At 43.5% G+C, this 26324-nt stretch overlaps 1 protein-coding gene across 1 annotated transcript in view; it reads left to right on the top strand.

Annotated features, from left to right (window-relative positions):
- The first annotated feature begins 1606 nt into the window (after positions 1-1606).
- Positions 1607-26324, top strand: part of ARHGAP20 (Rho GTPase activating protein 20) — a 58667-nt gene continuing 33949 nt past the window's right edge. Inside the window, exons 1-2 of the mRNA XM_057368478.1 lie at positions 1607-1756; positions 11760-11845. Of these exons, the coding sequence (XP_057224461.1) occupies positions 1658-1756; positions 11760-11845 (185 nt within the window). The 5' untranslated portion in view covers positions 1607-1657. The remainder of the gene's footprint in view (positions 1757-11759; positions 11846-26324) is intronic.

The raw sequence follows: 26324 nt of genomic DNA, 5'->3' as shown, positions 1-26324 counted from the left end.
AACGTGGGAGCAAATATATGTAGAGTCTGCAACAGCTAGAAAGACTAGAGATAAAAATACCCCTTCCAAAGTGTAGAAAGGGTTAGAAAGAACCTCCTGGGTGATCAGGAGCAGCCCCTTGCTGTTGGAAGACACCACRTTTAATTAGGGTATACAATGATGTACAAATATGACAGCTGTATCCAACCACCATTCAAAGAGCTACACCTTCTGCTCCTGGCTGGCAGGGATCCTTCMCAACCTCTTCCTTGYAGGATCAGTACRATCAGTACGCTTTCTTCCCTTCTCCAGCTGAGCTTTATTTATAGYCTACTTACAACCATTTGTTCTTGAGCCAACACCATCCACTAGTGGAACAAGTGGTTCCTCCTCATTGCTCACGACTCTCTGGAACACGATCGCATCCCCTTGGCCTCCCCCAGTGGACTGGGAGCCTGTGGAGCCACAGTCTTCTCCTCCTCATCAGGGACCCCCACACCTGTACCCAACCCAATGCTTGCTCCTCAGATGGGGACCCTCCTGARGGGGTGCTCTGCAGAGAACCATGTCCCTTCAGAACCCAGTGCTGAACTGGCTGCTGCAGTGACGTATGGGGGACCACAGTTTAGGGGCAGCGCAACACATGCCCCACTCCTGGTACCCTACAGCAGCCCCACAAAGCTCTGACCCTGTCACACCCGCCCCTGCACTGTGACCCTCCAACACGCCCTGCAGTGCTCTGGCCCTCACACCCGCCCCATCACTGTGACCCTCCAACACGCCCCACAGTGCTCTGGCCCTGTCACACCCGCCCCATCACTGTGACCCTCCAACACGCCCCACAGTGCTCTGGCCCTGTCACACTCGTCCCATCACTGTGACCCTCCAACACGCCCCACAGTGCTCTGGCCCTGTCACACTCGCCCCAGCACTGTGACCCTCCAACACGCCCCACAATGCTCTGATCCTGTCACACCCGCCCCAGCACTGTGACCCTCCAACACTCGCCCCAGCACTGTGACCCTCCAACACACCCCGCAATGCTCTGGCCCTGTCACACCCGCCCCATCACTGTGACCCTCCAACACGCCCCGCAATGCTCTGGCCCTGTCACACTCGCCCCATCACTGTGACCCTCCAACACACCCCGCAATGCTCTGCCCCTCACACCCGCCCCAGCACTGTGACCCTCCAACACGCCCCGCAATGCTCTGGCCCTGTCACACTCGCCCCATCACTGTGACCCTCCAACACACCCCGCCATGCTCTGGCCCTGTCACACCCGCCCCAGCACTGTGACCCTCCAACACACCCCGCAGTGCTCTGGCCCTCACACCCACCCCCTTATCGGGACCCCCACTCCCCGCGCGCCCCCGGCTCCGCAGCGCGCAGGCGCAGCACACGAGCGCGCGCACCGCCGCCCACCGCCGGCACCGTCCCCCCGCGCCCCCCGGGGCCCGCGCATGCGCGTCACCTCCCCCGGCCGCTCTGTGCCAGACCCCCGCGCACCGAGCGGGCCCGGCCCGGGGAGGGGGCGTGGCCTGGGAGGGCGTGTCCCGCTGGGCGTGGCGGGGGCGTGTCCTGCGCGGGGGGCGTGGCGCGGCGCGGCGCGCCCTGTCCATGGTGCGGGCGGCGGAGGGGGTGTCCCCGCAGCGGGAGCGCGGCTGCACGGGGCTGTATGGACGTGATGTCCCCGCAACAGGAGCACCTCGGCCCGAGCCGCTCGTCCTCGGTGAGCGGCGAGGGCAGGGTCTTCGCCGCCACCGACAGCAAGAAGGTGAGGCCGCCCCCGGAGACCCGGGAAAGCGCCCCCCGGCCCTCGCCCCTGTCCCGGAGCTTCCYGCGGGGGGCACCGCAGGTCAGCGCGGCCCCATCGGGCGCTCCGCCGCGCCATGTCCCCGGGTCCTGCACGCCGCCGTCGGGACCGGGACCGGGRTCGGGGCAGCCGCTGGCSGAGCCGGGGCTGTCGGCGGGCAGGGCAAGTGCAAGGGTTCCCCGGGGAGCGCGGCTGCGGCGGTGCCCAGTGTGGCCGAGGGGATCCTGCCGGGYGGATAACCAGGGGACCTCAGCGGGGGTGCTGCACGCATGTCCCGGGAGCACGGGGAGGCTGCTGCCTGGATGCCCGGGGTAGGTGAGGAGCGCCTCTGCACAGCTGTCCCGGGGAKCTCGGGAAGGGTTTGCTGGGTGCTCTTCGGTGGAGTCAGGGCTTTGCTGCATGGATTTCCCGGTGATCTGGCGCGGGGGGTGTCGCTGCATGCATGTGCTGGAGCGATAAGGGGGTTTGCTGCATGGATTTCTTGTGGAAACCTGAAAGGCGCTTTGCTGGATGGATTTCTTTGCGGTTTTGCTGGGTGGGTATCAGAGAGAGCTGGGGAAAGGTTTGCAGAATGGTTATTCAGGGGATCGAAGAAGGATCTGCTCCCTGTGTGCCTGGGGAGAACGAGGGAAGGGTTTATTAGAGATAAAGGTGTTTGGTGSCTGCTCTCGCACGTGCTTGTGCAAGAGAAATGTAAGAAGCTTCCTGAAGAAGCGCYTTGTGCGAAGTGTATCACAATTGATAGCAGAAGAACCTCATTCCCATCTTAGAAATGGTTGTAAAATCTGTTTGATGTTTTAAATTGCTTTTCAGCATCTGACACAATCATGTGCAAAATGCTCTCTTCTGCATACAGCCAAGCACTTGTTTCAGCCTTAGCTGTAACAAGCGAACTGTAATAACCAGATTCTTCCTGCTGTATAAAACAGGAATTCTTTTTTTCTCTTTGGTTTAGCAARTGCTGTAGTGTTTTTCTATCCAAAGTAGAGCTGGTACCTTGCTGCCTTGTAGATTTTGCTTCACARTGACATTTAAACCTATTCACTGCCTTGTCTTTAGAGGTGCACTTTAGATGACTGCCAAATAGGGTGGCAGGGTTAGAATGACTGCCAGGTTAGACTGTCCTTTAATAAAAATCTTCCACCTGGTGGCATCCTGGTAGGATGTGTGGTAGTAAAGTCTGAGCTTGTGTCCAGTCCTGTGGCTAAGCAGTCACTGGGTTTTTGCTGACCATGGCACAGCAGTGCAGAGAGAAGTCCTGTCCTGCTGATGCATCTCTTTGGGCTGGGAAGTGATGCTGTGTGTTCCCTTGGGCTGTGTCTGTGTGTTCTGTGTCCCACCAAGCCATGTAGTGCTCCAGTCTGACTGCAGCCCTGGGGGCTCTTCTTATGGCAGCTGCTGTCAATGGTGAAATGGTTGCCTGGAGAGAATTTGGCCAAGATTTCTACTACTTTGCTGCAGTTAATACCTGATTGGTTTGTGAAGTGGGCATGTGATACACCTACTCAAGGTGGTGTAGTACCTTCTGCTGCCTAGCTGGGCAAAACGATGGAATAGAGACTCACCCTCTCCGAGTACTGTGATCTAATTTGAGATGGATAAATATGCAGCTTTAATTTTTATCAAACATTTCTTTCATTTTTGCTGAAGAAAGACTACCATGTACCTTCCAACCTGGCAGAGCCCTGATGCCAGGCACCCGCCTGAAATGAGAAGTTAGGTTCAAGTACTGTGAAGATGAACGTTTTTATCATGCAAGTTCTGCTTCATCATTCAGCATTCTGAGGACAAATATTAATGGTAGCACTTGTGTTTCCTATTCCTGCTCCAAAGAGCCCACAGTCAAAGGAATGCAGACCTTGTTTTTGCCAACGCAGACAAGAGAGCGGGATATTACTTTTTACAGATCTTGGCAGCCCTTTTGGAATTCCTCAGTGTGGAGGCACATGCAGCGGGGGTACAGATGGAGATCTTCCTGTGGAGAAGCAGCTTGAGACCCTGGCTGGGCCATGCAGCATATGGCAGCTTTGTACACCGTGCACAGCCAACACAGGCAGCCACCAACATCCAGCCAACAGCTCAGCTGCTTGTCCATGGTCGCGGCGCTTCCTTGAGACTACTAGCATGCCACCTCTTTGTGCCTCTCTGGGGAAGAAGATTCCTACCTTTATCCGTGTACAGGAGAGGAGTATTCCTAATTTTGCCTGAAGCTGGATCTCAGTGACAGATCAAATATTTCTTTTACTACTTGGGTCCTATGGACTCTATATATACCTCTGTTTTGTCTTCCACTYAGTGCCAAAGCATCATTTATTTTATAATACAGAAAGTATTTTTTGGTACCAGGGAGCTTATATTGTTTGTATTGGTTACATACAGTGAAATGGAAGAATGTGCGGGCAAGAAGTCAGTTTTGATACTGGTGACACAGCATGTCAAGTTAAACAATTTTGTTGCAAATATGTATTTAACATCAACTGTTTTACTTTCTGGCAAAAACTACCCCTAAATATGTGATGCTAAGAGATCACTGAACCTTTCTYCTTTTTTATTATCATGACTATGTTTTCTCAAATTAGCTGAGATTTGCTGCATTGTTCTGTGGTTTTCTGAACTCCTACTTCATCTTCCGCTTGGCTGTCAAAACGAAGCTGAAGGATCACGTGCTTGATCACACCACAGAACCAGAACAGAGACAGAAAATATCTAGGGCTTTTTTCTCATTTAAATTAATATCCTGGAAACATTTCTTTGCCTTTTCTTGGCATTAACAATAAATTGCACTGCTAACATACCTCACAGTCTGTGGGAGGTTCTCTCTGTTAAATGCTTACAAGGCACTCAAGACACCCTGCTAAAAGGTGACATTGAAGTGCAGTGTTTTAATTAATGCTTTTGGAAAATTCTAGGCTAGTTTCTCTCCTTTACTGGACTTACTGGAGTCACTGGACTATGTGTGATAGACCTGCAGTGAAGTTTTGTATTGACTGTTTAGCTTAGTAACCAATACCAGTAAATTGATACAACTCTGAAATYGACTGAAGTAGCTGATTAAGAGTGATTATACTGATAGAACTTATTTCTACAAATTTGTCAAAACAAATTATGCAGCAAAGATGTCTTTTATGCCACTGTAACTTTGTCAGCAGTAGCAGCTGGTCATTTAACCATATTTATAAGTTCCTGGGGTTTCAATTCTGTCTTCTTRGAGGGGCTAGATTCCAACCAACCCTGAATATTTTACACAAAACAATATCTGGTAGCACAAGAAGTCACTCCTAGGATTTTTGCTGCCTCCTTGTAGATTTCAAGTAACTGCTTAAAATGTTTTGAGGGCTCAGCARTTTTTAATATTTACACCTATGATGTTTACAAAAAATAACCACTTTACATACTCATTAAAACAGCATTTATGGTTTGAGACTTGAAATATGGCAATTCAATCACCATAAAAATGTGTTTCTTTGTGATTCTGATCACTAATGCGGCAACAGTTTCCTAGCAGGGAAAAGGGAGTTATAGTGTTACCCAACAGTGTATTAAATGGATAYTAAATGGATAAAAATCGAGCAAATTGACGCGGTTGGAAGAGTAAGGTAATCATACATAATCTTCATCCCTTATCTTACTCTGAAAAGATGAATCAAGTATGTATTTGTCATTATATTTGATGATACCTTGATTACATGAACCATATATGTATGTTTTTTTAATCGAAGGCTCCTTAAGTAGAGAATTCTTCTTCCTGCAAGACTCCATCCTGTTTACTATTGTCCTGGCTGACGATTTGGTGGATTGTTTCTAAAATCACACCTGGTAGTGCTGGAAATCTCAGATATCCAGAAACACTTCTGGCACTGTTAATGAAGTGATGAACAATTCCTATCATCCTGCAGATGTATCCTGTATCTATTTTGTCTCTGATAAGGGTGGAAAAAGCCCCTAATTTTAATGAAAAAAAGCCCCTGATTTTGATGAAATCACCTCTGAAGTGGATCCTCAGGTTAAGATCACATTGGTAGGCTGTGCTGGCTTACGGTAACTTACTGTTGTGATGTGCCTTCTCATGCTGCTCTAATTAAGACCAAGTGTTAGCAATCCTTCTTCTCTCTGCCCATGAGAGAAACTGAAAATTATGCATAGAACACTGTGTTCTAGTTCCTGAGTTTCCTAGTCCTGGGATATTTTTTGCCCCTTATGGTGGCAGTAGGAAAGGGAGAGGTTTGATAGGTCATGTGCGATCTAATAGCCAAGAGCTGCAGATACGAAATTATTGCCTCTCTATTTAACGTTGCTTGAAGTATTGATGTGGAACAGGGGAAAATCTCCTCTTCCTGTCATTTGTAAATGCTYCTGAGAAAGTCTTTATGTACAGAAGCTGGGGCAGAGTTGTGACCGTGTGTTAATCTTCCTGCTTTATGGTATGTTTAAAAGGAAACTTTGGGCTTCAACAAGACCACCACCGAGTCACTGGTCTGAGCAGTATGGGTGCAGTGCACCTGACTCACCACAGGGCCCACAAGCAAAAYATTTGACATTTTTCCTAGTTTTTACTATTTTTGCACATCTCCCGTCCTTTGATGTAGATAGGTGCAATCTTTCAAAGACATCCATATCAGTGCTTCCACAGATTTGTATCCTTTGGGAAGTAGTTGATGGGACATGTTTTCCTCCTTGTTTCTTTTATCTGCTTTTCTGTCTACTCATAGATGACCTTTAGTCTTTGCTGTGCTCACTAGYAGCTGCTGCTCCATGATAATGTGCTTTTGCTTCCACTGTGTTGATAGCTCTTTTCTCTTATGCCCCTGCAATTGTTTTCTCCACAATTATCCATCCAAAAATGGCTTTCTTTCTAGGAAACTCCTTGTAAGTAAAAGTATTCCGCCAGCATAAACAAAAGCACATAGTTCTGTCACCTGCTCTGCCTTTATGGTACATGGTCTCTCTGTGGGACCTCCATCTCAGCTCCTTGAGCCAGCAGTTCAAATGCCCTGTCTGAGGGCTCAGTATAGGTCCATTTCTTGCTTTGCCAAAGTACAACAGATTCGTGTTATTTTTGGTACTTTCTGACAACCCTAGTCTGTACGTCTAAGAAATAGTGGATTATAGTATGTAGGAAAAAAAATCTATTGCTTCTCAAAAGTGATCCAGTGGTACAGGGATAAGAGTGGTACCCAGTTGTCCTGGAAAATTAACTACTATATGCTTAGGATGGTTGTGATTTTTTTGATTGTCAGKCAGTTAGCTGGCCTTGGCCTCACAGTGTTTGGTAGGGATTTGTTGTCTGTGCTTTGGTTCATATCTAACTAAACCAGGAGTGCGTGCCACAGATASGTTTTGTTGCACAGACAACTAGAGCAGAGTTTGCATGGATGAAATCCCTCACAGTTACTAGCTTAAATACATTTGAATGAGTAGGCTTTGTTAAAATCAGGCTTTTTTCATTAGCAGTGAAAGGGAGAGCTTAGCCACTTGAGTGCAATCCTCACCTCGAGGCAYTGGCACATCTGAGGGTTGTCCCTGTCACCCAGTTAAATGACTCAGGCAGATGTCCCAGCTTTGACCCATTTCTGAAGTGAGCGTGTAAATCAGGAGCTTGAAATCCTTCAGTGTCTGAGGAGGCTTTAACAAGGTTATCTGCACATTGCTGAGGAGGCATTTCTGCTGTGTTTACCTGGCACTCAGGAACTAAATAATTTTTCAACTGTTTCGTATGAGTCTCTTAAACAGACATGAAGTAACATCCTTTTCTCATCCTAAGCTCAAACCACTGTAGGAAGCCCGCTCTTCCCTGTGTTAATGAGCACACATATTTTTCTGTTCCCTGTCCTTTGCTCAGATAGCAAGGAGAGGATTGATGATGATTAACTCTATTTTTTTTGTCATCTTAGTTTTCTTTTACAGTCAGTGGAGAAAAACTTCTTCRGATAAGATGAACTGTGCCCTAAATTGTCCTATTCTCTCTGACGGCTATAAAAGGAGCACAGGGCAAAGAGCTCAGGTGTGTGAGTCAAAGGCTGGGGGAATATTCCTGCAAGTGTCTGACTGTTGTCTGGGTCGTGCACCACAACCTGCTAGCATGGRCAGTGTGCTCCCACAGTCCATGGGATTCATGGCACACAGTCCCTGTTTTAGCCTGCCTGCTCTGACCTCCTTCACATGTGCAGGAGCTGTAGCACGGTGTCTACTTAATGCATAGGTTTTAACTTCTCTAGATACTTGCAAATATTATAAACACTCTACATGCATTACTTAAGTTACTTGTCATCACAGAATAAATAGTAAGTGCCATTAATTTTTTTCATACAGTTTTAATTTAATTCATGCTCTGCCATTTTCTTTATACGCGTGATACACTAAAGTGATGTACAGAAAGTGCAGGAACAGTTCCAGGTTGTTTTATCTCATCATATGTTACCTTTTCCACCATGAAAATCAACATTGTAACTTGGCAATATATTAATTTATATAAATTTCATATAGTACCATTATCCACTTCAACTGCGATGCAAAATTAGTTGAATACTGGCAGCCAGGAATAGATTTTTCCTCTGGCTGGTGACTTGTGAGATACYTGTGCAAGTTTTACTGTAATCCATAGGGGTTCTGATTCCTGAGGAAAGATAGCATATTTTCAGTGATGGTTTGCAAGCTTTCTGTCCACAGCATAGTGGGCTGATCTGCTTTTAACCGCCTACCATCACAGTTTACAAAACAGTGTGTCAGACTGTAGGTCTGATCAATATCTGGTGTAAATTTATTCTTTTCCAATCTACAGGCCTATGACTTTTTATACAAGATGAGAAACTGGCCAAATTCTACCACCAGTCCAACAACTGAAAATGCAAAACTTTTTTTGTTTCTGTTGAAAAGCAGTCAAGACAACCACACCAGAAATGCAGAAAATATGAAGTACAACCTGAATGGGAGGGGAGGGGACAAGAACTCAAGCTTTTCAATGTGAAGGAGACAGAAATAACTACAGTTTGTCCTGACTGATACAAGATTATAATTTTTGCATCTGTCACCCTGTAAACTTTCATTATAGACACTGATTTTATGATACATTTCACATGGGTGTGACTCAACCAGCAAGTATGAGGATTTCTCTCTGTATTGACCTTTCTAATATTTACATGAAAAAATGGGAGGTAATGATGTGGGACACATGTTGAGAAATGSTTCGTGTCCCATGATTAGATAATTGTTCAGTGCATCTTCTTTTCTTCCCAAACATCTGCTCTCMCTACAGCTGTTCAAGATGTTATCTTCTCATCTCCACATTGCCATCCTTGCACATATAAAGGCAATAAAAATGAGGAGAGCAGGCACCTGGATCCAACTTAACCAAAAGTGAATTTATCCTCTTCCTTCTCAAAGTAAATCAATTCAAGTTGTCATAATGTTCACTTCCCAAACTCTCTACATAGCAAAATAAAAACAAAACACCCCTGTCTGTAGTCAATATCTCTGTGTAATGTGTTTATTTGCATGCAGCTGATCTGACTTGCTTCAGTTTCRCTGTGAAAATTTTCTCATCAGTGATCTTTCTGTGTTTTAAGACTTTTTTTTTCAATAAGTTTTGCTTAGTTGCTATGCTAAGAATTTGCCTAGAGAGGCTGTGGAAATCTCATCCTTGGAGGTAACACAGACATGGACTGGAGGTGGCCCAGAGTGGCCTGTTTGAATGGGTCTTGCTCTCAGCAGGTTCAGAGAGGCTGGATCCTGGGATCACCTCTGACCAGGATTCTCTCTGCCAGTTATTTGAGCTCTTACTAAACTTGCTGTAGTCTAGACTTTACTTTGGTCTTCAGACATTTAAGTCAAGACTAGAATCTTGCTGGCGCAGGCTGTTCAGAACTGCTAACCCAAGCATTGAAAAAGTGCTGTAATTGCTATAGATTTTTAAAAGCTGCATTTTTTTTTTCAGCAGCTTTCTTTTCAGACTTAAAGATCTCTTTGAAAATGTAACCAAACTTACACTGCATTTGTAGGATCTGAGATGTTTCCAGTTTTTACTCCCCCCTGCCCCGCCCAAAAGCCACCTGCCCAGTAATGAGTAAATTTCAGTAAATGTCCCACTGGGAATTGATATTTTATATAAACTTCTAAAATCGGCTGGTTGTGTGACATATGTGTCTGGTGTTCCGTAGCATGTTAGATTGCATTGTTACACAGATCTCTGTATGTCATTGTATTTGCAGGTATGCTGCTTTTTAAACCAATACTTTTCAGGTTTGCTGGCAATAAGACAAACTGATTTCATTCACTAGAACAATTCCAATTATTTATTTATTTATTAAAAATCTATCAAAAAGGTTTTCATTAGTAATCTGTTATTTTCCAGTTAGAGTCCAATTGGTGACAGCTAAATGTTCCCAGATTTATTTTATCAGTCTTGAGGAGGTTATTTTTTATAAAATAGGCAGGAGGGGATAATTTTTAAAGGTGAATTTAAATTATGCAGTTGCATTTATAACAAATGCTGCAGAATAGCTGTAACTGAGTATCTGACAAAACAAACAAGCATGCTCTACATCGTTAAAGAGAGAACCAAAAAAATGACACAATAACAGATGCATTTCAGTAGGTAAAAGAAATGCACTTGTCAAAAGCCAAGTCAAAMACGTAGAGTTCAGTTTCTCTGAGTGGAGCACACTGTGCACCTGCCCAAACAAAATGTGCGCCACATACATCGGCAGAAGAATCAGTTGTTCTGACTGTCCTCACATATTTGTCCTGGTAGTCAGTGGATATTTTTAGTGTGGGGTAAGAAATTCATGCTTTATGATCAGCTGGGAATAGAGACTTCATGACTGTCAAAGGTTCACCTGTTGGTGGGCTCTCAGTGCTGGCTAGGGCAGTGTAAGGTACTCCTGCATCATTGGATACTGTCCTGTCAGGATCTTAGGAGGAGTTTGACCCTGGTTCTTTTGTTCACCAGTTTATTCTGAAAAGTATTTGATCTAAATAAAGAAACAGTCACCCTTCTGGTGGAGGGTCAGTGAGAGGGGAGGTCATGCACCTTGGTAGCAGGCTGCACAAACAGTTCAAGACAGCCCTCCAGGGTTAGGGCCACGACTACTCAGTCCTGCTTCTGGCTACAGGAGGGAGAGTGAATACATCATGGTGAATACATTGGCRTTCAGGGAAATGTGTGTTTTTGTCTCTTATGGGTGCTTTTGAAAATTTCTACCTCTGGGGAAAACGGTGGTATTTATTTGCTCAGTGTTTTTATTGTAGTGTTCAACTTCACTGAATGGAAATCCATGCTCCCTTGTTAGCTACTGACATTTTCATCTCTTSCTTGTGTTTTGTCTTATTTTTCCCTGTGGTGTTCTCTGTCTTTGAGTGTCTCCTTTTTCTCATTCCCTTCCTAGTTCTGTGCTAACAATTGTTTTGCCTCTCACTATCTTATTTTTCTCATACATAATCAAGAATGAAAARAATGTCAGTATTGACTACTGAGGGGCAAGGTACAATGCTCCACATAGATTAGGAGGGTAGGAAAAGGCTCTCATCTCTACAGATTTGTTGAAAAAGGGTAGCCCAATGTGGCATGTAAGGTCAGGTGGGTAGAATCCAAACCTTAATTTATGGTAGATGACACAGAAATGTGTGAAGCAGTTGAAATTTAAACCACTACCTGGATATTTGATAAATTTAAAGTACAAAAAACTACTAAGGGACAAMAAGTGGTTGAGGACCAGCTCTAGGTGTTAATTTCACGTGTGCAGTGTACCTCAAGTATCTGTGTACAGACACTAATTATCAGCTTTTTTTTATCACTGGCTTTCTGGTCAAGCTCCTGATTTTCTATGTGGTGTTTTATAACCATTTCCCCCCTCCAGGGTTGATTTTTCTCAGGGTCTGAAATAGGAGTCTGGCTGTGATCAGTCTGTGTGCATGCATTTACGGTTCTGAATCTCACTTTTGATTTCATTTTGTTTCCCTTTCCAAACAGAAAATGAAGAGTTTGGCCCAAAGACGCCAGTCTGCACCATCTTTGATCTTTGTCAAAGCACTCACCAGATCTAGATCGGCCTCAAGGTGAGTCAGTGAGTTTTTCTGGCTGTACTGTTTTGCAGTTTMTCAGCCCAAAACTTGAAATGTTTTTGAACTATTGTCCACACCAGGCTGTTGAACACAATTCAGGCTCCTTGGTAGCTGCCCAGCTCCTAAGCCTGSTGAAAGATGTAACAGAACCAGCCCAGGCCCTGGCTGATCTCCTAGAGGGGGTTTCCCCAATGCTGCCACACTGAGCTGTTTACACCACTCTGGATGGGCAGGGCTGCTCTGCAATTTGTAGCCGGGCATGTGACATTTGGGCTGTCAATAGTTTGTGAGTGGCTGAGATTGCCTGCTGCGGAGATGGCATGGGCAGAAGAAGATAAATGTTTCCTGCTTTTTGCTCTGGACGCTTGCGCACTGCCAGGTTTAACAGGATTGTTCATTGTAGAACTGCTACATTTTAATTTGAGCTATGTTTCTTTTGTCATTGCCTGCTGCATGGTACAGGCTCTCCAGGGCTCTGGAAGTACCTGCTGATTCAGGACAATGCTGTGGGCCAGGATCTGGTGATCATAGCCCTCCCCTGTCTAGTGTTAGCCTGTGGGGAGCTGAATATGTGGATGTTAAGCATTCAGCATTTTGTATCCCGATCCTCTGCCAGAATCAGCCATCCTTCCTTCCTCCTTCCATCCCTCCCTCCTCCAATGTAAATCTTCCATAGAAATGGAAGTCTCGGTGGAGCTAGTCCCCTGTCCAGCCCCAGCCCTGACCTGCCAYTTGAACCACTCTGCATACATAATTGTTTTTTCCCCTGCATTACAGTTCATTAGACTTTAAACTTACAAAACGCATTTATCGAGAAGTGAACCATCTGGTAGGCTGTTAATGCTTCCAGCTGTGTATTGCTCTTTATGAAGAAATATTATTAAGGGAAATAAAAGTATAGCTTTGTAATGAATATTTTTTCCTGCTCTGTGGTGTGTTGAGTAATCAGTATGTGAGCTTTGGAAAGTTTTTTTTCTTTGATCTAATTAATACCTGGTTTGAGATCATGCAGAATTCCACAGTATTTCAGAAACCTATGAAAGTATTCTGTGAAATAGTTGAAAAATAGGAAAGTACAAATTAATTTACCTKCTGGAATTCAAACATTAATATTTTTGTTCAATTCTGCTTTTTAAATTTTTTTTCCTTGCTCCGTAAGTATCAGAAATCAGAAGTAGCTGGAAAAACAGCGAGTGCCATACACACTACATTTTCACCTAAGATTTTTATTCTTTCTCAAATGTCTTGCTTGTATAGCCCAGATCAGAATTATTTCCAAATCTAGTGTGTGAGAAGATTTCTGTGTAAGGCTTGTTGGCAGAAACTTTGTGGTGGAGAGGACCAAAGAGGGGAGTGCATTGCCCTGTTCTGCAGTAAGGCATTGCATTTCCTTTGTGACAGACACTGCTGTTTTCACGACTGATGGATGCTGCCTCAGTCATGTCTGCCCTCTGCCTGCTGCTCCTGTTGTTTTGAACTGAAGTCTGTGGCCTCACTGAGAAGTATTGGGTGAAGTCTGAGGACCCTGAAGTCAGAGCAGGTGATTTTGTAGCTTCAGAGTCTTTTAGTTTAGAGGGTGACWCTTCGGATGGTGTTGATAATTGTTCACAGGAGCAGCAATTCTCACCTGTGCCTGACTTCTTTGTTTGGCTGTGCAAAGCACATTCCTCTTCATCACCACAATGATGGATGGGTTTGATCTTTCCACTCAACTTGTTGTGTAAATGCTTAACTCTGGTGAAGTGCTTTCTCTGAAGGAGAGCTGAAGAGCAACAAAATGACTTCTCATGTTTTCTAATCTCCTCCAAATGTTTTACCTTAGACCTGTCTCTACTCTTAGTTCTTATAGACATAACCAGTCTGCAAAATCCATTATTCTTCTCTGGCAGTGAACCTGGGACTCCATAACACTTACKTGTTAATGGTTGATTAATGACTGGTAGATAATAAAGCTCCTATCTGAAGTTAACAAACATCTGTGTGGGATTTATTTGAATGCTCTCACCTCAGCAGCTGGCTCACCTCAATATTTGTTGAAATTAATGAACAAGTGCAAAGTTTAAAAGGGCAGGAAATACTTAGAAGCCGAGTCAGTTTGTAYTTTTATACCACTTTATGTGTCAGGTGTCCCTGGTTTATATACAGGGCACTTTCATAAAATGTAGTGGCACTTTGGATTGACTTACTCTAGGGCATTTTAAAGTTTATTAATGCTATTTATTCAAAGAAACCACTGTGACATCTGGAGATGGCTATTTAGCATTGAGAGGACTAAGGGATCTTGATGGTAGTGTTATTGTAGTGTGATGACACTAGGATGTGAGCAAGGCAAGATAATCTAGCTGGAAAAAAACAGACGCTTGTTTGTGCCATTGTCCTCTTATCCASTCCTGAAAGAGAAGCAAGTCTGAAAGTCTTGTGTGCTTAAAAGCTTGTCCCCTTTTTCTCCAGCTATATAATTTAGTTTAATGCACATTCAGCTTTTTTTTTAAAAAAATCTTGCCTTGCCTTGTCAATCATTTAGAAGGAGTTGCATGGTATTTGGCCTGTAGAAGAATTCTGGGATGGCTTGTGGCATTGTGGTGCACAGAAGGGAAATTGTGTTGTAATCCATGTTTCACTTGTACCTGCAGACAGAAGAGAAACATAGCAAATAGTATAGATATTGTAGTGGAATTTGGACCTTTACATCTAAGGGATGAAAACATACAGGCCACCATTGCTATCTGTTCTTGTTTGTCTTCCTTTGTTCTGTACAGCTTCTTTTTCATCAAAAAATTGTGATGAACAGCCATGTAAAGACTGTCCCACATCATCAAATGTATTCTTCGGAAGCACTTTGAGCAAGGTTATTGTAGAAATACATTGAAAAAGTCAGMTTTTGGTATTTTTATTGTCTGATACTCAGGTGCAGGAAAAATAAGTTTGATTGTTAACTCCATTAATGTGTATGAAATCAGCAAAGGATTTGGGTTAGTTATATTTGGCCCTGGACTTGATCCCCAGTTGTAATTTACCTCTTACTTTTTCTTGATGTCTTTTAGTGAAACACACACAACTTAATGATACAGTTCAGTGCAGTACAAATTGCATGCTTGAAACAGAAATGTTGAGACCTGGATTTAAAGCGTCAGGTATTGTCATCTCTAATTGATATAAAATAATGAAGACTTGTTTCRAATCAAATTTTCAGCCTTTGTTCTGCTGTCCCTCAAACAACGTTCACATGTGACAAAACTCAAGTTTTTGCTCTGCGTTAGTGAACTTCTGCTCACATCTCTGATATTTCATAGGGACAGCCAAACTCTGCAGTCGCCAGCAGCTTCCTYTTTTCTATTGCACACCTCACCAGATCTTTGAAAGTGATATTTTTACATGCTGAAACTAAGTATATAATTTCACAATTTCTGAGTATAGAAGACCATTTATAGATCTGTGTCTCTACACATTAAAGGTGTTAAAATACTGAAAATGTGACAACTTTTTTTTATAGTACRAAGTGTGTTTATGATGTTATTTTGGTGTAAGCTGGAAGCACAAGCTGTTTGAAAAAATAACCCCAAAGGATAGTTTTTAGAAAGTTTTRTGAATAAATCCCTAAAGAACCTGAAAAGGAAGTTCCTAAATTGTTACCCATACCCACTTTATTATATGGCTTTTATGGTTGAAGAAGTGGAAGGTAAAAACAGAAGATTTCACAAGTTTCCAAGGTGTTTTCTCCCCTTGTTTACATAGAAGTAATTTTATGCCGTTCACAGAGAGTTTGTTCTTCCGTCTCCCAGCGCACAGTAAGTGATTCTGGCATGTTATCTTCTAGTGGTCCTATGCCAAAGGCTAAATATCCCAGATAACGAAGATCATATGTGTAATCTAGTAATACATTCCACTTGGCATGAGTCAAATACACAGAGTGTTCCCAGAGTCTTGGACGTAGTGTTTTCAGGGTTTTAGTCAGAAGATATGTGGATGATCCAAGCTATGTGCCTAGAAGAAGACAAAAATAGAGACTTTTAATAAATGTAAATTGCCAGAAGGCCTTAAAGGTCTAGATGACACTAGTTGGTGTTCCAGGCAAAACTGATGGCAGGGAGTCCAGGGATAAAAGTTCATTGCAAGTAACCAGTTAGTTAGATAGATATTTCAGTCGTGTTAATTTTKCTCATCCTTCAGTCATGTTCATGACAGTGAATAACTTTGCCTCGCCGTGCAGTCTCCGTGAGGCGTGTTTGGCTGGCGAGGCCGTGGCAGGGGGCGCAGGCCCCGGTGTCGCGTGCTGCGGCCGTTGTTACCCGATGGCGCAGGACGAGGCCCTCATGCAGAGACTCCCCTGGCTGCTCCCCTGCCTGCCCATGCCGAGGTGGGTGTTGCTCTCTCACAGTGGCACCACGGCAGCGTTGGGACTGTGGATGGCACCCCCCTGGCACAGGCTGCCCCTGCCGGGCAGTGGAGTGGCACTCTGGGCCTGGGCCGCCATGGCCTGGCCGGCCGATGGTGCCACTGCTGGCTCAGGGTCACCCTGGTTTGGGGCACAGCCACGAGTGGCATGAGGGGCTCTGAGGGACAAAGGCTGCCGTGCTGCTTGTGTGTGCCAGTTTCCATGTGTGCCTCTGGTCAGGGGCAGTTTGCCTCTGGAGTGCCTCTGGAGTTGCCTCTGGAGTGGAGAGGGCTCAGAAGCGCTGGAGGTGGCTGGGGCTGGTACCATCCTTGACTCCAGCTAGTCATCAAAAAGGAGAGAAAATCCTGTTCCTGGAGACTCAGTCAACAAAGCAAATGAAAGTTTCTTTGCTTCTGGGTGTAATTCTTAGATTGAATTCAGTCTCGAAACAGTTGATCAGGATTTTTTCTGGGATTTTTTATTTCATGAATTTTGAACACCAAGTTTTGGTGTTTTAGCATTTTATGCTTAATCATTATGGCAGAAATTTCTGTATGAGAACTTCCTTGGATTTCTCCCCTCAGTATGTCATGTTTCCCTGTGTAAGTAAGGTAAGCATATATGAATTCGTAGAAAAATAGTAATTTCTTTTTAATTGCTATTTTGTATTTAACACTCTTCCTTTTTAATGGAATTACACATAAGTAAAACAACTTGTGATGATATTCTACAAGTTGTCAGTTTCTAGTATTCTAATTCATGCTTGATTAAAGCTAATTTTGACACTGGAGTATTGTTTCCTTAAACCGTGTGTTTGAACACAAAAGCTACTTTTACATAAYAATTGCTGAGGATAGAATTTTATGAACTGTTAACAAGGTGAACTTTCCGAGGCCTCAGATGGCCTTTTAACTGAGATTGGCAATCCTGGCCCTCTGCTGTGTTTATTCTGTTATGTTTTGTGTGAGTGTATGTGTGCAGATGTTTGTTTTTGATTAAACCCCTCAGTTCTTCATTTATGACCTAAAACTGGCTTTTGGTGATGTTTGAACATCTGGAGATTGAAATGAGCTGCAGCTTTCAGAGATATGGTCGTTTTTTATTGAAAAGAAAGGACTAGAGGTAACAAGAAGGAAGGCTTGGAAGCAAGGTTTTAGAGGGATTGGAGCTWAAACAAGGGATTATTTTTACAGTAAATGACTAATAGCTTAACACCAGTGCCTTAAGCCTATTCCCTTTTGGATAGAGTTGTGGGAGTTTTAACATGAAGACAGTGAGGGGCAGTGCTCATCAGGATGAGTGCAGAGCCCTGCTTGTCCAGTTGTCTCAGTGTTCACATGTTCTTTTGTCTGCAGTCCATTTAAAGGACTTTCTGGATTAGGCCTTGAGGTSTGAGAGAATGCAGCTGTTGTCCAGCCATTGTGTTTCCCTGATTTTAGATGTAAAATCTCTGCCAAGTGACAGTCTGGCCAAGCCATTKGGGCAGTGGCATACCTGAGGAAATCACAGACCAACTCGATCAAACTGCTTTGTGATGGTTTCTCTCGTGTAAACAAGCAGAAAGGCTCTAATGATGTGCAGGCTGATGTGCAGCCTCTGGTGCTCTCACCTCTGACAAAGGCCAGCATTAAATACGCATTGAACTCTCCTGCGGGCTGATAGGGCATTGCTTCTCCTGGTCCAGCTGCATCCTCYTGGTGCACAAAGCTGCTGGTGAGGGGTTTTWATCACATCAYGGAAGYAACAGTCTGTATTTAGGTGTCTTCYGTTCCCATTGTTAAGTKTTTRAGACCCAGAGGCTAGATCCAATAAAGGCTAGTAAGCCTCAAGGGCAAGACTAAACCCATGACAGAAAGACATCATCTCAAAGGCTTCCYGACCTCTCAAGTGCCTCTGTTCTTTAGACACTGTCCTGCTGATCAGAGAGCTTACCAAACACCTGCAGCTTTGCTTTTTCACATCCCAGTACAGCATAACTGTTGGCAGCACTGAGCAGGTAATTACCATCATAAGGTGTCAAGATGTGGGCGATCCTCTAACAGCTTTTTTTCCCAGCTCAGTTCACTGGCAGAGTAGGAACCTATGACTAACCTGCCTGAGTAGCTATGTGAAAAACGTGTAAAATAAATAGGTGGGCAGTTAGTTATGGGRGAGCAAACAGGTGCATGTAGCTCCATGCATGTTCATAAGAAATCTGGGTCATTATGCTTGCAATAGCTGACAGCAACAGCCATATCAAGTAATCTCTTCACTGTAATAGGATAATTCCTGTGCTGTAGTACTAGTATCAAAATATAATTTAAAGCCCTGGAAGCAAACCAAAGCCAGATTTGTTCCTGTAACAGCTGGACAGGTGAAATGACGATCCTGTCTTCCATGCTGGCATATTGGTCATCCCTCTTAGAGAAAGGGTCTTTACAAATGGAAGCCGATACAGGGGCTGAGCAGATCYTCTCTTCGTATCTATGGTGGGGCTTTGTGAAGTTCCCCCACTGTGTCCCACAGTTCACAGAATCATAGAATCGTAGATGGCTTGTGTTTARAGGGACCTTGAAGACGGTCTAGTTCTGAGCTCCCTGCCATGGACAGGGACACTTTCCACTAGATGAGAGTKCTCAGGACCCCATCAAACCTGGCCTTGAAGACTTCCAGGGATGGGGCATCCACAGCTTCTCTGGACAACCTGTTCCAGTGCCTAACCWCCATCACAGTATAGAATTCTTCCTGATATCTAATCTAAATCTAKCCMGCTGAATTTGTTCTTCARTAAGGGGAAWATGGGAGCCTAAAGGGGARGGGCTRCTGAGCAGTGAAACTTTGAGACACCATGAGCAGCCCCCACTGGTATTACCCCATAATTGAGTGAGGTGCCTGACAAACCCTGCAGTCAACTGGAAAATGCCATTTCTATGTTAAAATGACATTTCTATGTTAAAATGTGGTCACACAAGGGCCTTACTTTTGCCCATGTACAGCCTATGTGATATATAGCTGGAGATGTTAGTGCTCACAGAAACAAGTAGGGTCACTGACAGCCATACTTGATGGTCTAGAAGGGTTTTCTAAAGATGTCCACACCAGTCTTTTCACCTCATGTGCCCATTAAATTACCTTTTTTCTGTAGAGATCTGCAGAATAYCCTAGTCATTTTTGTTAACCCAGAATTCCTGGCTGCCATATGATCTGTGCTGAACTCTTGTAATACACTTTACAAGAAGATATGTGAAAACCCCTTTTGAATAAAAGGTTAGTTTAATCCATGAGGTAAGTCAAAGTCTATGGAGTTGAGTCAGGCTTTTAAATGTTCCAGTTKTGATTAAGTGGGATTAATTCTCCTAATTGCAATTACTGCTTCTCAAAAAAAGTTAAGGTAGGACAAAAACTTAATCCCTTCAGCCTACTAAAATAATACTGGATCTCCTAGTGGGTGAACCTGAGATACCAGCATGCTCCATTGTGTGCCTCCTCAGAATGGGTAGGAAGAAGCTTGGCTGGAAGTAGCAAAGGTGGCCTGTGCATCTAGACTTCTTTTATGCCACAGGAAACTCCAAAAAGCCCAGACAACCATAGGGCAGAACTGCTGGGATGAGCTGGGATGTTAAGTTCTGGAGTTTTCTTTCCTCTCTGTTCATCCTATTTTTTCCCTCTTTTTTCTTTATTATCTTTCTTTTCTTTGCCCCCAAAAGTCACTTTATTTTGTGACTTTTTTATTTTGGTCTGAACAATGAAATCCCTGTTTGGGTAGACAGTGCCTGGAATGGCATTTGCCTGGTGCAACTGGGATGAGAGAGYAACTCAAGGTGGTGCTGCTATGTCAGTCAGTAAAAATGAGTGGGAACTGCAGTGGGAACAGAGGATTGATTCTTCCAAAGGCCAAAAAGCTTTTATTGACTTCTGCATGTGAATATGTCCTCTCCCAAGACTCTCCCTTGCTGAGGCGACCTTAGACCAAAACTCCTTGAATTTCTCAGGGGGCCTTAGACCAAAACCCCTTGAACTTGTTGACTGCTGGCAGAACTGTATAGCAGGAACGGAGAACACCCACACTGCAAGAGCTTTTCAATAGGATTTAACTAACCTACCCTAAATTCTTTTCTGGTGCAAATAGGCAAAATATGACCAAAACGTGTGGTGCTAATTTATAGCAATAGAGAATTTTGCCCTTGTGTTAAATTTTCAGAGTAAACACCTTGCAACTGTTTATCAAAATAAAACAAAAAGCCTTGGAAGCAAACCAAACCWCAAGTGTGTTTCCTGTCTCCAGCCCCCATGCTGTAGTGCATGATTGCTCTGCAGAGAATATTGTCCTTTTGGCTATGTAAAAATTACTTAAGTGCAGCTTTGTTTTCAGTTAAGCTGCCAAGCCTCCATCCTGAAATGTGTGAGGATTTTGTTTTAATGATGCATTTTGCCCTACAGCTATGTGATATTTTACTGCCAGACTACAGAAAAGTAATACAGTTACATGCCTCAGAACCTGGAACCTTTAGTGTAAACCACGTTATTCATCATAATAATTTCTGTTACATTTAATAAGGTTTTGACATCAYGCAGGGATGCTACAAAACAATTTTTTAAATCCTACTATAATTTGTCATATTTTTCTCAATGTATATTGCGTTAAAATGTGCTCATTGAGTTTCAGAAGCAGAGGAGTGATATCCAATTTCATAATTATAAGTTTTAGCCCTCATTTCTGCCCTAAAATATAAATTTGTCTAATTATCTGAGTAAAACTTGCTCCCAGTCTCAATTACTATACTTCTTCCTTCCATTGTCCAGGCTTATGCTTGCTCTGCCAGTGCTGGAGAGTGGGTTGCAGCACATTTTGGTCTGAAGTCTCTATCACCCTTTTGGGACTCACTGCTTCATCTTGGGTACAAGTTGCTGAGGTCCAGCTGTGGGCCCAGGTACAGTGAGGACAGCCCTGTGCTGGACGCTGTGAACTGAGGCTGATACGTGCTCCAGGGCTGAGGATTCCCTATGAGGTCCACAGGCACAGCCCATAAGGGAAAATGCAAGGGTGAGGGGTGATTGCCCTATATTTGTTCAAATACATAACTTGTAAAAAAGAGGTTGCAACCAGTAAAGAATATTTGTAAAGTAGAGTCGAGCATTGTAAAACTTAGTAAGTAAAGCTCTTTGAAAAACCAAGCAGATCTCACTTGTTTYATGGTACAGAAGCTACTGTACCCACAGTAGTGATGGCCTGGGGGACTTTAAAGGAGTGCTGCAGAAAAAAGACTTGCTATTCCTGGAATGCTGCACTGTTTTCACAAAGTGCTGCTTTAACTGCATAAGATTTGCCAAAGATAACAGCATGCAAACATGCCCAGCATCTTCAGAACAAAGCTCCCTTGGCATAGCAGGGATCAGTTGACAGCAGATTTTCAGAAATGGGTTGGCAGCCCATATGATTAAGAGAGTTTTATGCTTATTAAAGTCSCTTCTAAAAATAGTGTAAGTTTACAACATTATCACTTTGTGCTGGCTCACATCTTACCTACCACCTTCCTGGAAAGCACTCCTACCCCCCAAGCTCATACTYTTTGTGCTTTCTTTCATCTTTATTACAAAATAAAGTGTAATTATTATTTATTAGAATAAAGTGCTGTATAAATGCAGATGAACATATTCGGTATCATGAGGATTTGAAGTGAGCAGGTGCTGAGCTTGTGGGTGATTTGCTAAGGGCGCTGGTTGTGGTTCGGAGGCAGTGAGAGAAAGGAGCAGTTAGCGCCTTTAAAAATGCAGAGGATTTTCTRTCTCTATCTCTCTATGTATCTATAGCTATATATAGCTGCCTGTCTAAATAGGGCTCTGAGCTGCAGATTGCTCCGTGTGGGTGAGCCTTGTCTGTGTGTTACCTTGTTCATGGCAATGGGAGCTGTGAATGCTCATCCCTGAGGCCAACAGAACTTGTCAACATGGTCATGCTGAACAGTGGGGCTGGAGCAGGCTGGACTGAGCAAGYTGTGGGAGATGGGCATTCCTGTTTTCAGCTGCTTACTCCATCTATAGGTAGTTTGTGCCAGGATAGAAGCCATGTGAAAAGGACAGTTCCAGACAGATAGCATTATTGTGGTGTACTGTGTTKAATCTCCCTGTTTCTTCCCTTTTCTGTCCACAGCTGGTTTCAGGAAATGATCAAGCACCTACACAGGGCTTTGTTTGTTCTTTAACTGTTCTTCAAAGGCAAAGCCCCTCACTGGCAAATTCTCTTCATGCCCATTCTAGCCTAAGGAGTGACTCTTCAAGCCATATATGCTTTAATAAGCTGCCTGCATGATAGAAACTAAATTAATCAGAAGCATGTACAGGACTATCTCCATTGTCCCATGGAAGGTTCAGGCCCAAGCATGGGCAGCTGTTTTCAGTGTACAAGAAAAGCTCTTCTTTCATTTWGTTTTTCACTCTTCTCTCTTAGTGTACAGAATGCAATGATCTGTTTTGTGTGATTATTTTGGCAAAGTCTGGCATGATTTTGTCAGGTTGGCTTGAATACCTTCAAGTCATATCCAGATTAGCCTTGATGATGAAATTTTATGTTTGTTGAAGTCCCGAAATCTTAACATGCACGTTGGGGCACTATAAGGAATGCTGCAATGTGAATCAGTACTCACTGCTGCATTACAGATTTGGTTAGGTTTTTTGTTCCACCTTATTTATCCTTATTTAGCAAGCTCTTGCACACCAAATTGGAGCTCTTTGTTTTTGCTTAGTTAAAGAATTGTTCTCACTACCTTATTAATTATCTTGAATGCAAAACACCCTATAGCTACACAGTGTGGGTAATATGTCTGATGTGTTAAAGGATTTTCAGCAGTAAAATATCTTGGTTTCCAAGCTCCAGTTGGCAGGTCTTGCATCATTAGCAAAAATACAAAGAAAGCATCTATTAAGCTGCTTGTGAGGTTCCTTCTCATAGGACTTTTTAGGAGCTTAAGGGAGTAGGAGGCACAGAAAAGAAGTGCAAGTATTTTTACCTGATTTCTAATATAAGCTCTATTAAGAAAGTGGAGGAACTTACCTTCTAGATCAGACTTGCTTTTGAGAGTATGTCTGCTGGTCACAAATGACATATTTTCCCTGACTGATAATCCATATTGGCAAAAATCTGTATTGTGGGCTGAACTGTAGACATTTCTTACTGTGCAGATAGCTGCTGCTTTCATTAGCCTTGAAAGGATGTGAGTAGGTCCTGCTTCTCTCAGTGGGCTGCTCTAGCCCAAAGCTGTGTCTCAGTGATGGTAAAGTAAATGCTTYACTGAGAGACAATGAAGTTGAAAGTTCATTGGCTTTATTACTCCTACAAGATAAATTGCTGATTCTTTGAAGCCATCTAAAACTGGATGGCTTTGGGATATACAAAATAAGTCTGTTGTCTCTGAACACTGTGRGTAAGATTAGCAGGTGCTCTGCTTGGTGGTCTGTCTAGCCTGTAACCAAACAAGGTTAGATTTATGCCACAAGCTGCATGCTCTATGTGTGTAGGCCAATCCTCTYCAGTGTCTTCCTTAATGACTTGGACACAGGACTGGCAGTACACTTACAKTGGTTTGCTGAWGACACCAAAYTRGGGGAGCTGTTGACTCCCTGGAAGGCAGGGAGGCCCTGCAGAGAGACCTRGGCAAAACAGTGACATGGGCAATCACCAACTGTATGAAGTTYAACAAGGGCAAGTGCTGGATTCTGCACCTGGGATGGGGCARCTCTGGATGTACAGACTGACTAGGGAGTGAGATGCTGGGGARCAGCCCAGGGGAAATGGATCTGGGGAGTGCTGGTCAGTGACAAGTTGGACATGAGTCAGCAGTGCTTGGCAGCYGGGAGGGTCAGCCATGTGCTGGAGTGCATCCAAAGAAGCGTGGGCAGCAGGTCTAGGAAGGGGATTCTCCTATACTCCACTCTGGTGAGACCCCAYCTGGAGTTCTGTGTCCCATTCTGAAGTCTTCAGCACAGAAAGGACATGAACCTCTTGAGCAGGGAGAGGAGAGCCATGAAGATTACTGGAAGGATGGAACACCTCTCATAAGAAAAAAGGCTGAGAGATTTGGAACTGTTCAGCCAGGAGAAGAGCTCTGGGGAGACCTCAGAGCAGCCTTCCAGTACCTAAAAGTGGCCAGTAAGAAAGGTTTCCTTGAGATGTGTTCAGGTACCCCAYGCCCAGAAAGATTCAAGATCACATTGGTTGGGGCTCAGAGCAATGCAATGTAGTGGAACCTGTCCCTGCCCATTGGAGAGATATTGGACTAGATGACCTTTAAAGGTCTATTCTAACCCAAGCTGTCCTGGGACTCAATGACTGAATGGATCTCGTGGGTCCCTTCCACCTCAGGATATTCTATGTTTCTRTGATTGATYGTATGAAAACTGGAAAGAGCTTCTGGTCCTTATTTGAGCTTCAGCACCAGTGGAGGCATGTGGGGTTTATAGTTACAGTACATATTTGTGAAATGAGTGTAGGCCAAGTTGTTCAACTGTAAGAGGAATTTGGAAAGTTATTACATATGTGTTTGACAGACCAAGTGCAGCYTCGCACGTGGCTGGTTTTACTGCTCTGCTAATGAAAGGTGAATTTCTCACCTACCTCTTGAGAAGGACTTCAGAGGTTGAAAAGAGAAATGGCATTTTATTTCAATASGTATCAGTCATGTGAAGAGCACTGGTGCTGCATCATAAGAGGAAATTGACTTCTGTGGCTGCAGAGMGATCATCAGCACAGAGAACAATAGTCAAAACAATGGGGTGAGGTTTAGGATGGAGCATGAGCAGTCTGTGAGAGGGATGTCATATAGCTGAGATACCTGCAACAGCTTATTCCAGCTTAGCTACCTTGGAACAAATTGTTCCCCTGAGGCGTCTTAGAGCTTAATATAAATCAGTGACAGGCTGAAGTCATCATCAACTAAAATCAGGGGAAAGCTTCCTAATGGCATACAAGACATTTGGATCATGGATTTAGTAACCACTTAACATAGACCGTTAAGCTGTCCTTCAAAAAGTATAATTTTTTTCATTGTTTTCACAACACACAGAGATAAGGCTGACATCTCCATAAACACCAAGAATAAACATTTTGTGGGTAATGCCATTCAGGTATCAGTTTTATTGGAAACCCCAAGGAAGCTGTGCAGGTGGAAGAAGTATTTTGTGTGTTTCTGTGGTTTCTGGTAAATACAGGATCAGTGAAGTGAGCACTGATGTTTACTTTCATACTGAATTAAGCTGAAACGTGTTTTTCAGTATTTGGCTGRCTGCTGTAGATTTCACCCTCATACRTTTCACCTACAAAATCAAAGAGGTCTTTAAATCATTGTGTCTTTTGAATGGGCACAAAATGCCTATTTTGATCAATTTAAAATGTAATAGTATAAAAATTTATATTCTGGAAATGCCCAAAGAGAAATCTTCAATTCCCTTTCTGCTAATTTCATCCAGTACACTGATTTTAGTATTTTTCTGCATAGCACGTGAATATCTCTGTCAATATCCTCAAATTACAAAATTTCCTCCCTATTCAAAATCCCACATGGAAGTTTCAGACCCCCAAAATAGTGCTTTTGGAAAAAAGAAGTTCACTGAAGACTAGAGTTTGATAATGGCAATGCCATTGAAACAGTAGTGTCAGTCTTGTTTCCTCACAAAGTGGAACATGACTGATTGCTGGCTCTACAGGATCCCCATCTAACCCCATCTTTTAGGAATCAGTTCACAGTTCCTTCTTAACAAACCTAGATGACAGCTTTTTTGACTGCCAAAATGGAAAGATGTTACTGTGTGGGATATTTACATATGTTAATCATAAAGGRATTTTTAGGAAAATACAGGGAGGGCAGAGAGAATCCTACATCACTGACTTTTATTTTTTATTTATATCAGAAATCATCTTGAYCTGAGTGTTGTCTAATTCTGTTGAAAGGAATTTTAGAAGAATCAGCATTYATGTACTTAACACTTTTTCAAAGTTAGACCTGTCTAATGGCCAGAAAAATCATTGAGCCGTTAAAATCTGAGCTGCAAAAATAACCTCTCTCATACAAATCCCTATGCCTGAGGATACTGCTGATCTGCATTTTCCTCAAKGTAACAACACTT

This window comes from Malurus melanocephalus, unplaced genomic scaffold (assembly GCF_030028575.1).
Source record: "Malurus melanocephalus ecotype Western Australia unplaced genomic scaffold, MMel_1.1 scaffold_93, whole genome shotgun sequence".
Classification (NCBI taxonomy): domain Eukaryota; kingdom Metazoa; phylum Chordata; class Aves; order Passeriformes; family Maluridae; genus Malurus; species Malurus melanocephalus.
The sequence above is the reverse complement of the archived record's forward strand: the minus strand, read 5'-3'. Positions and strand labels throughout refer to the sequence as shown.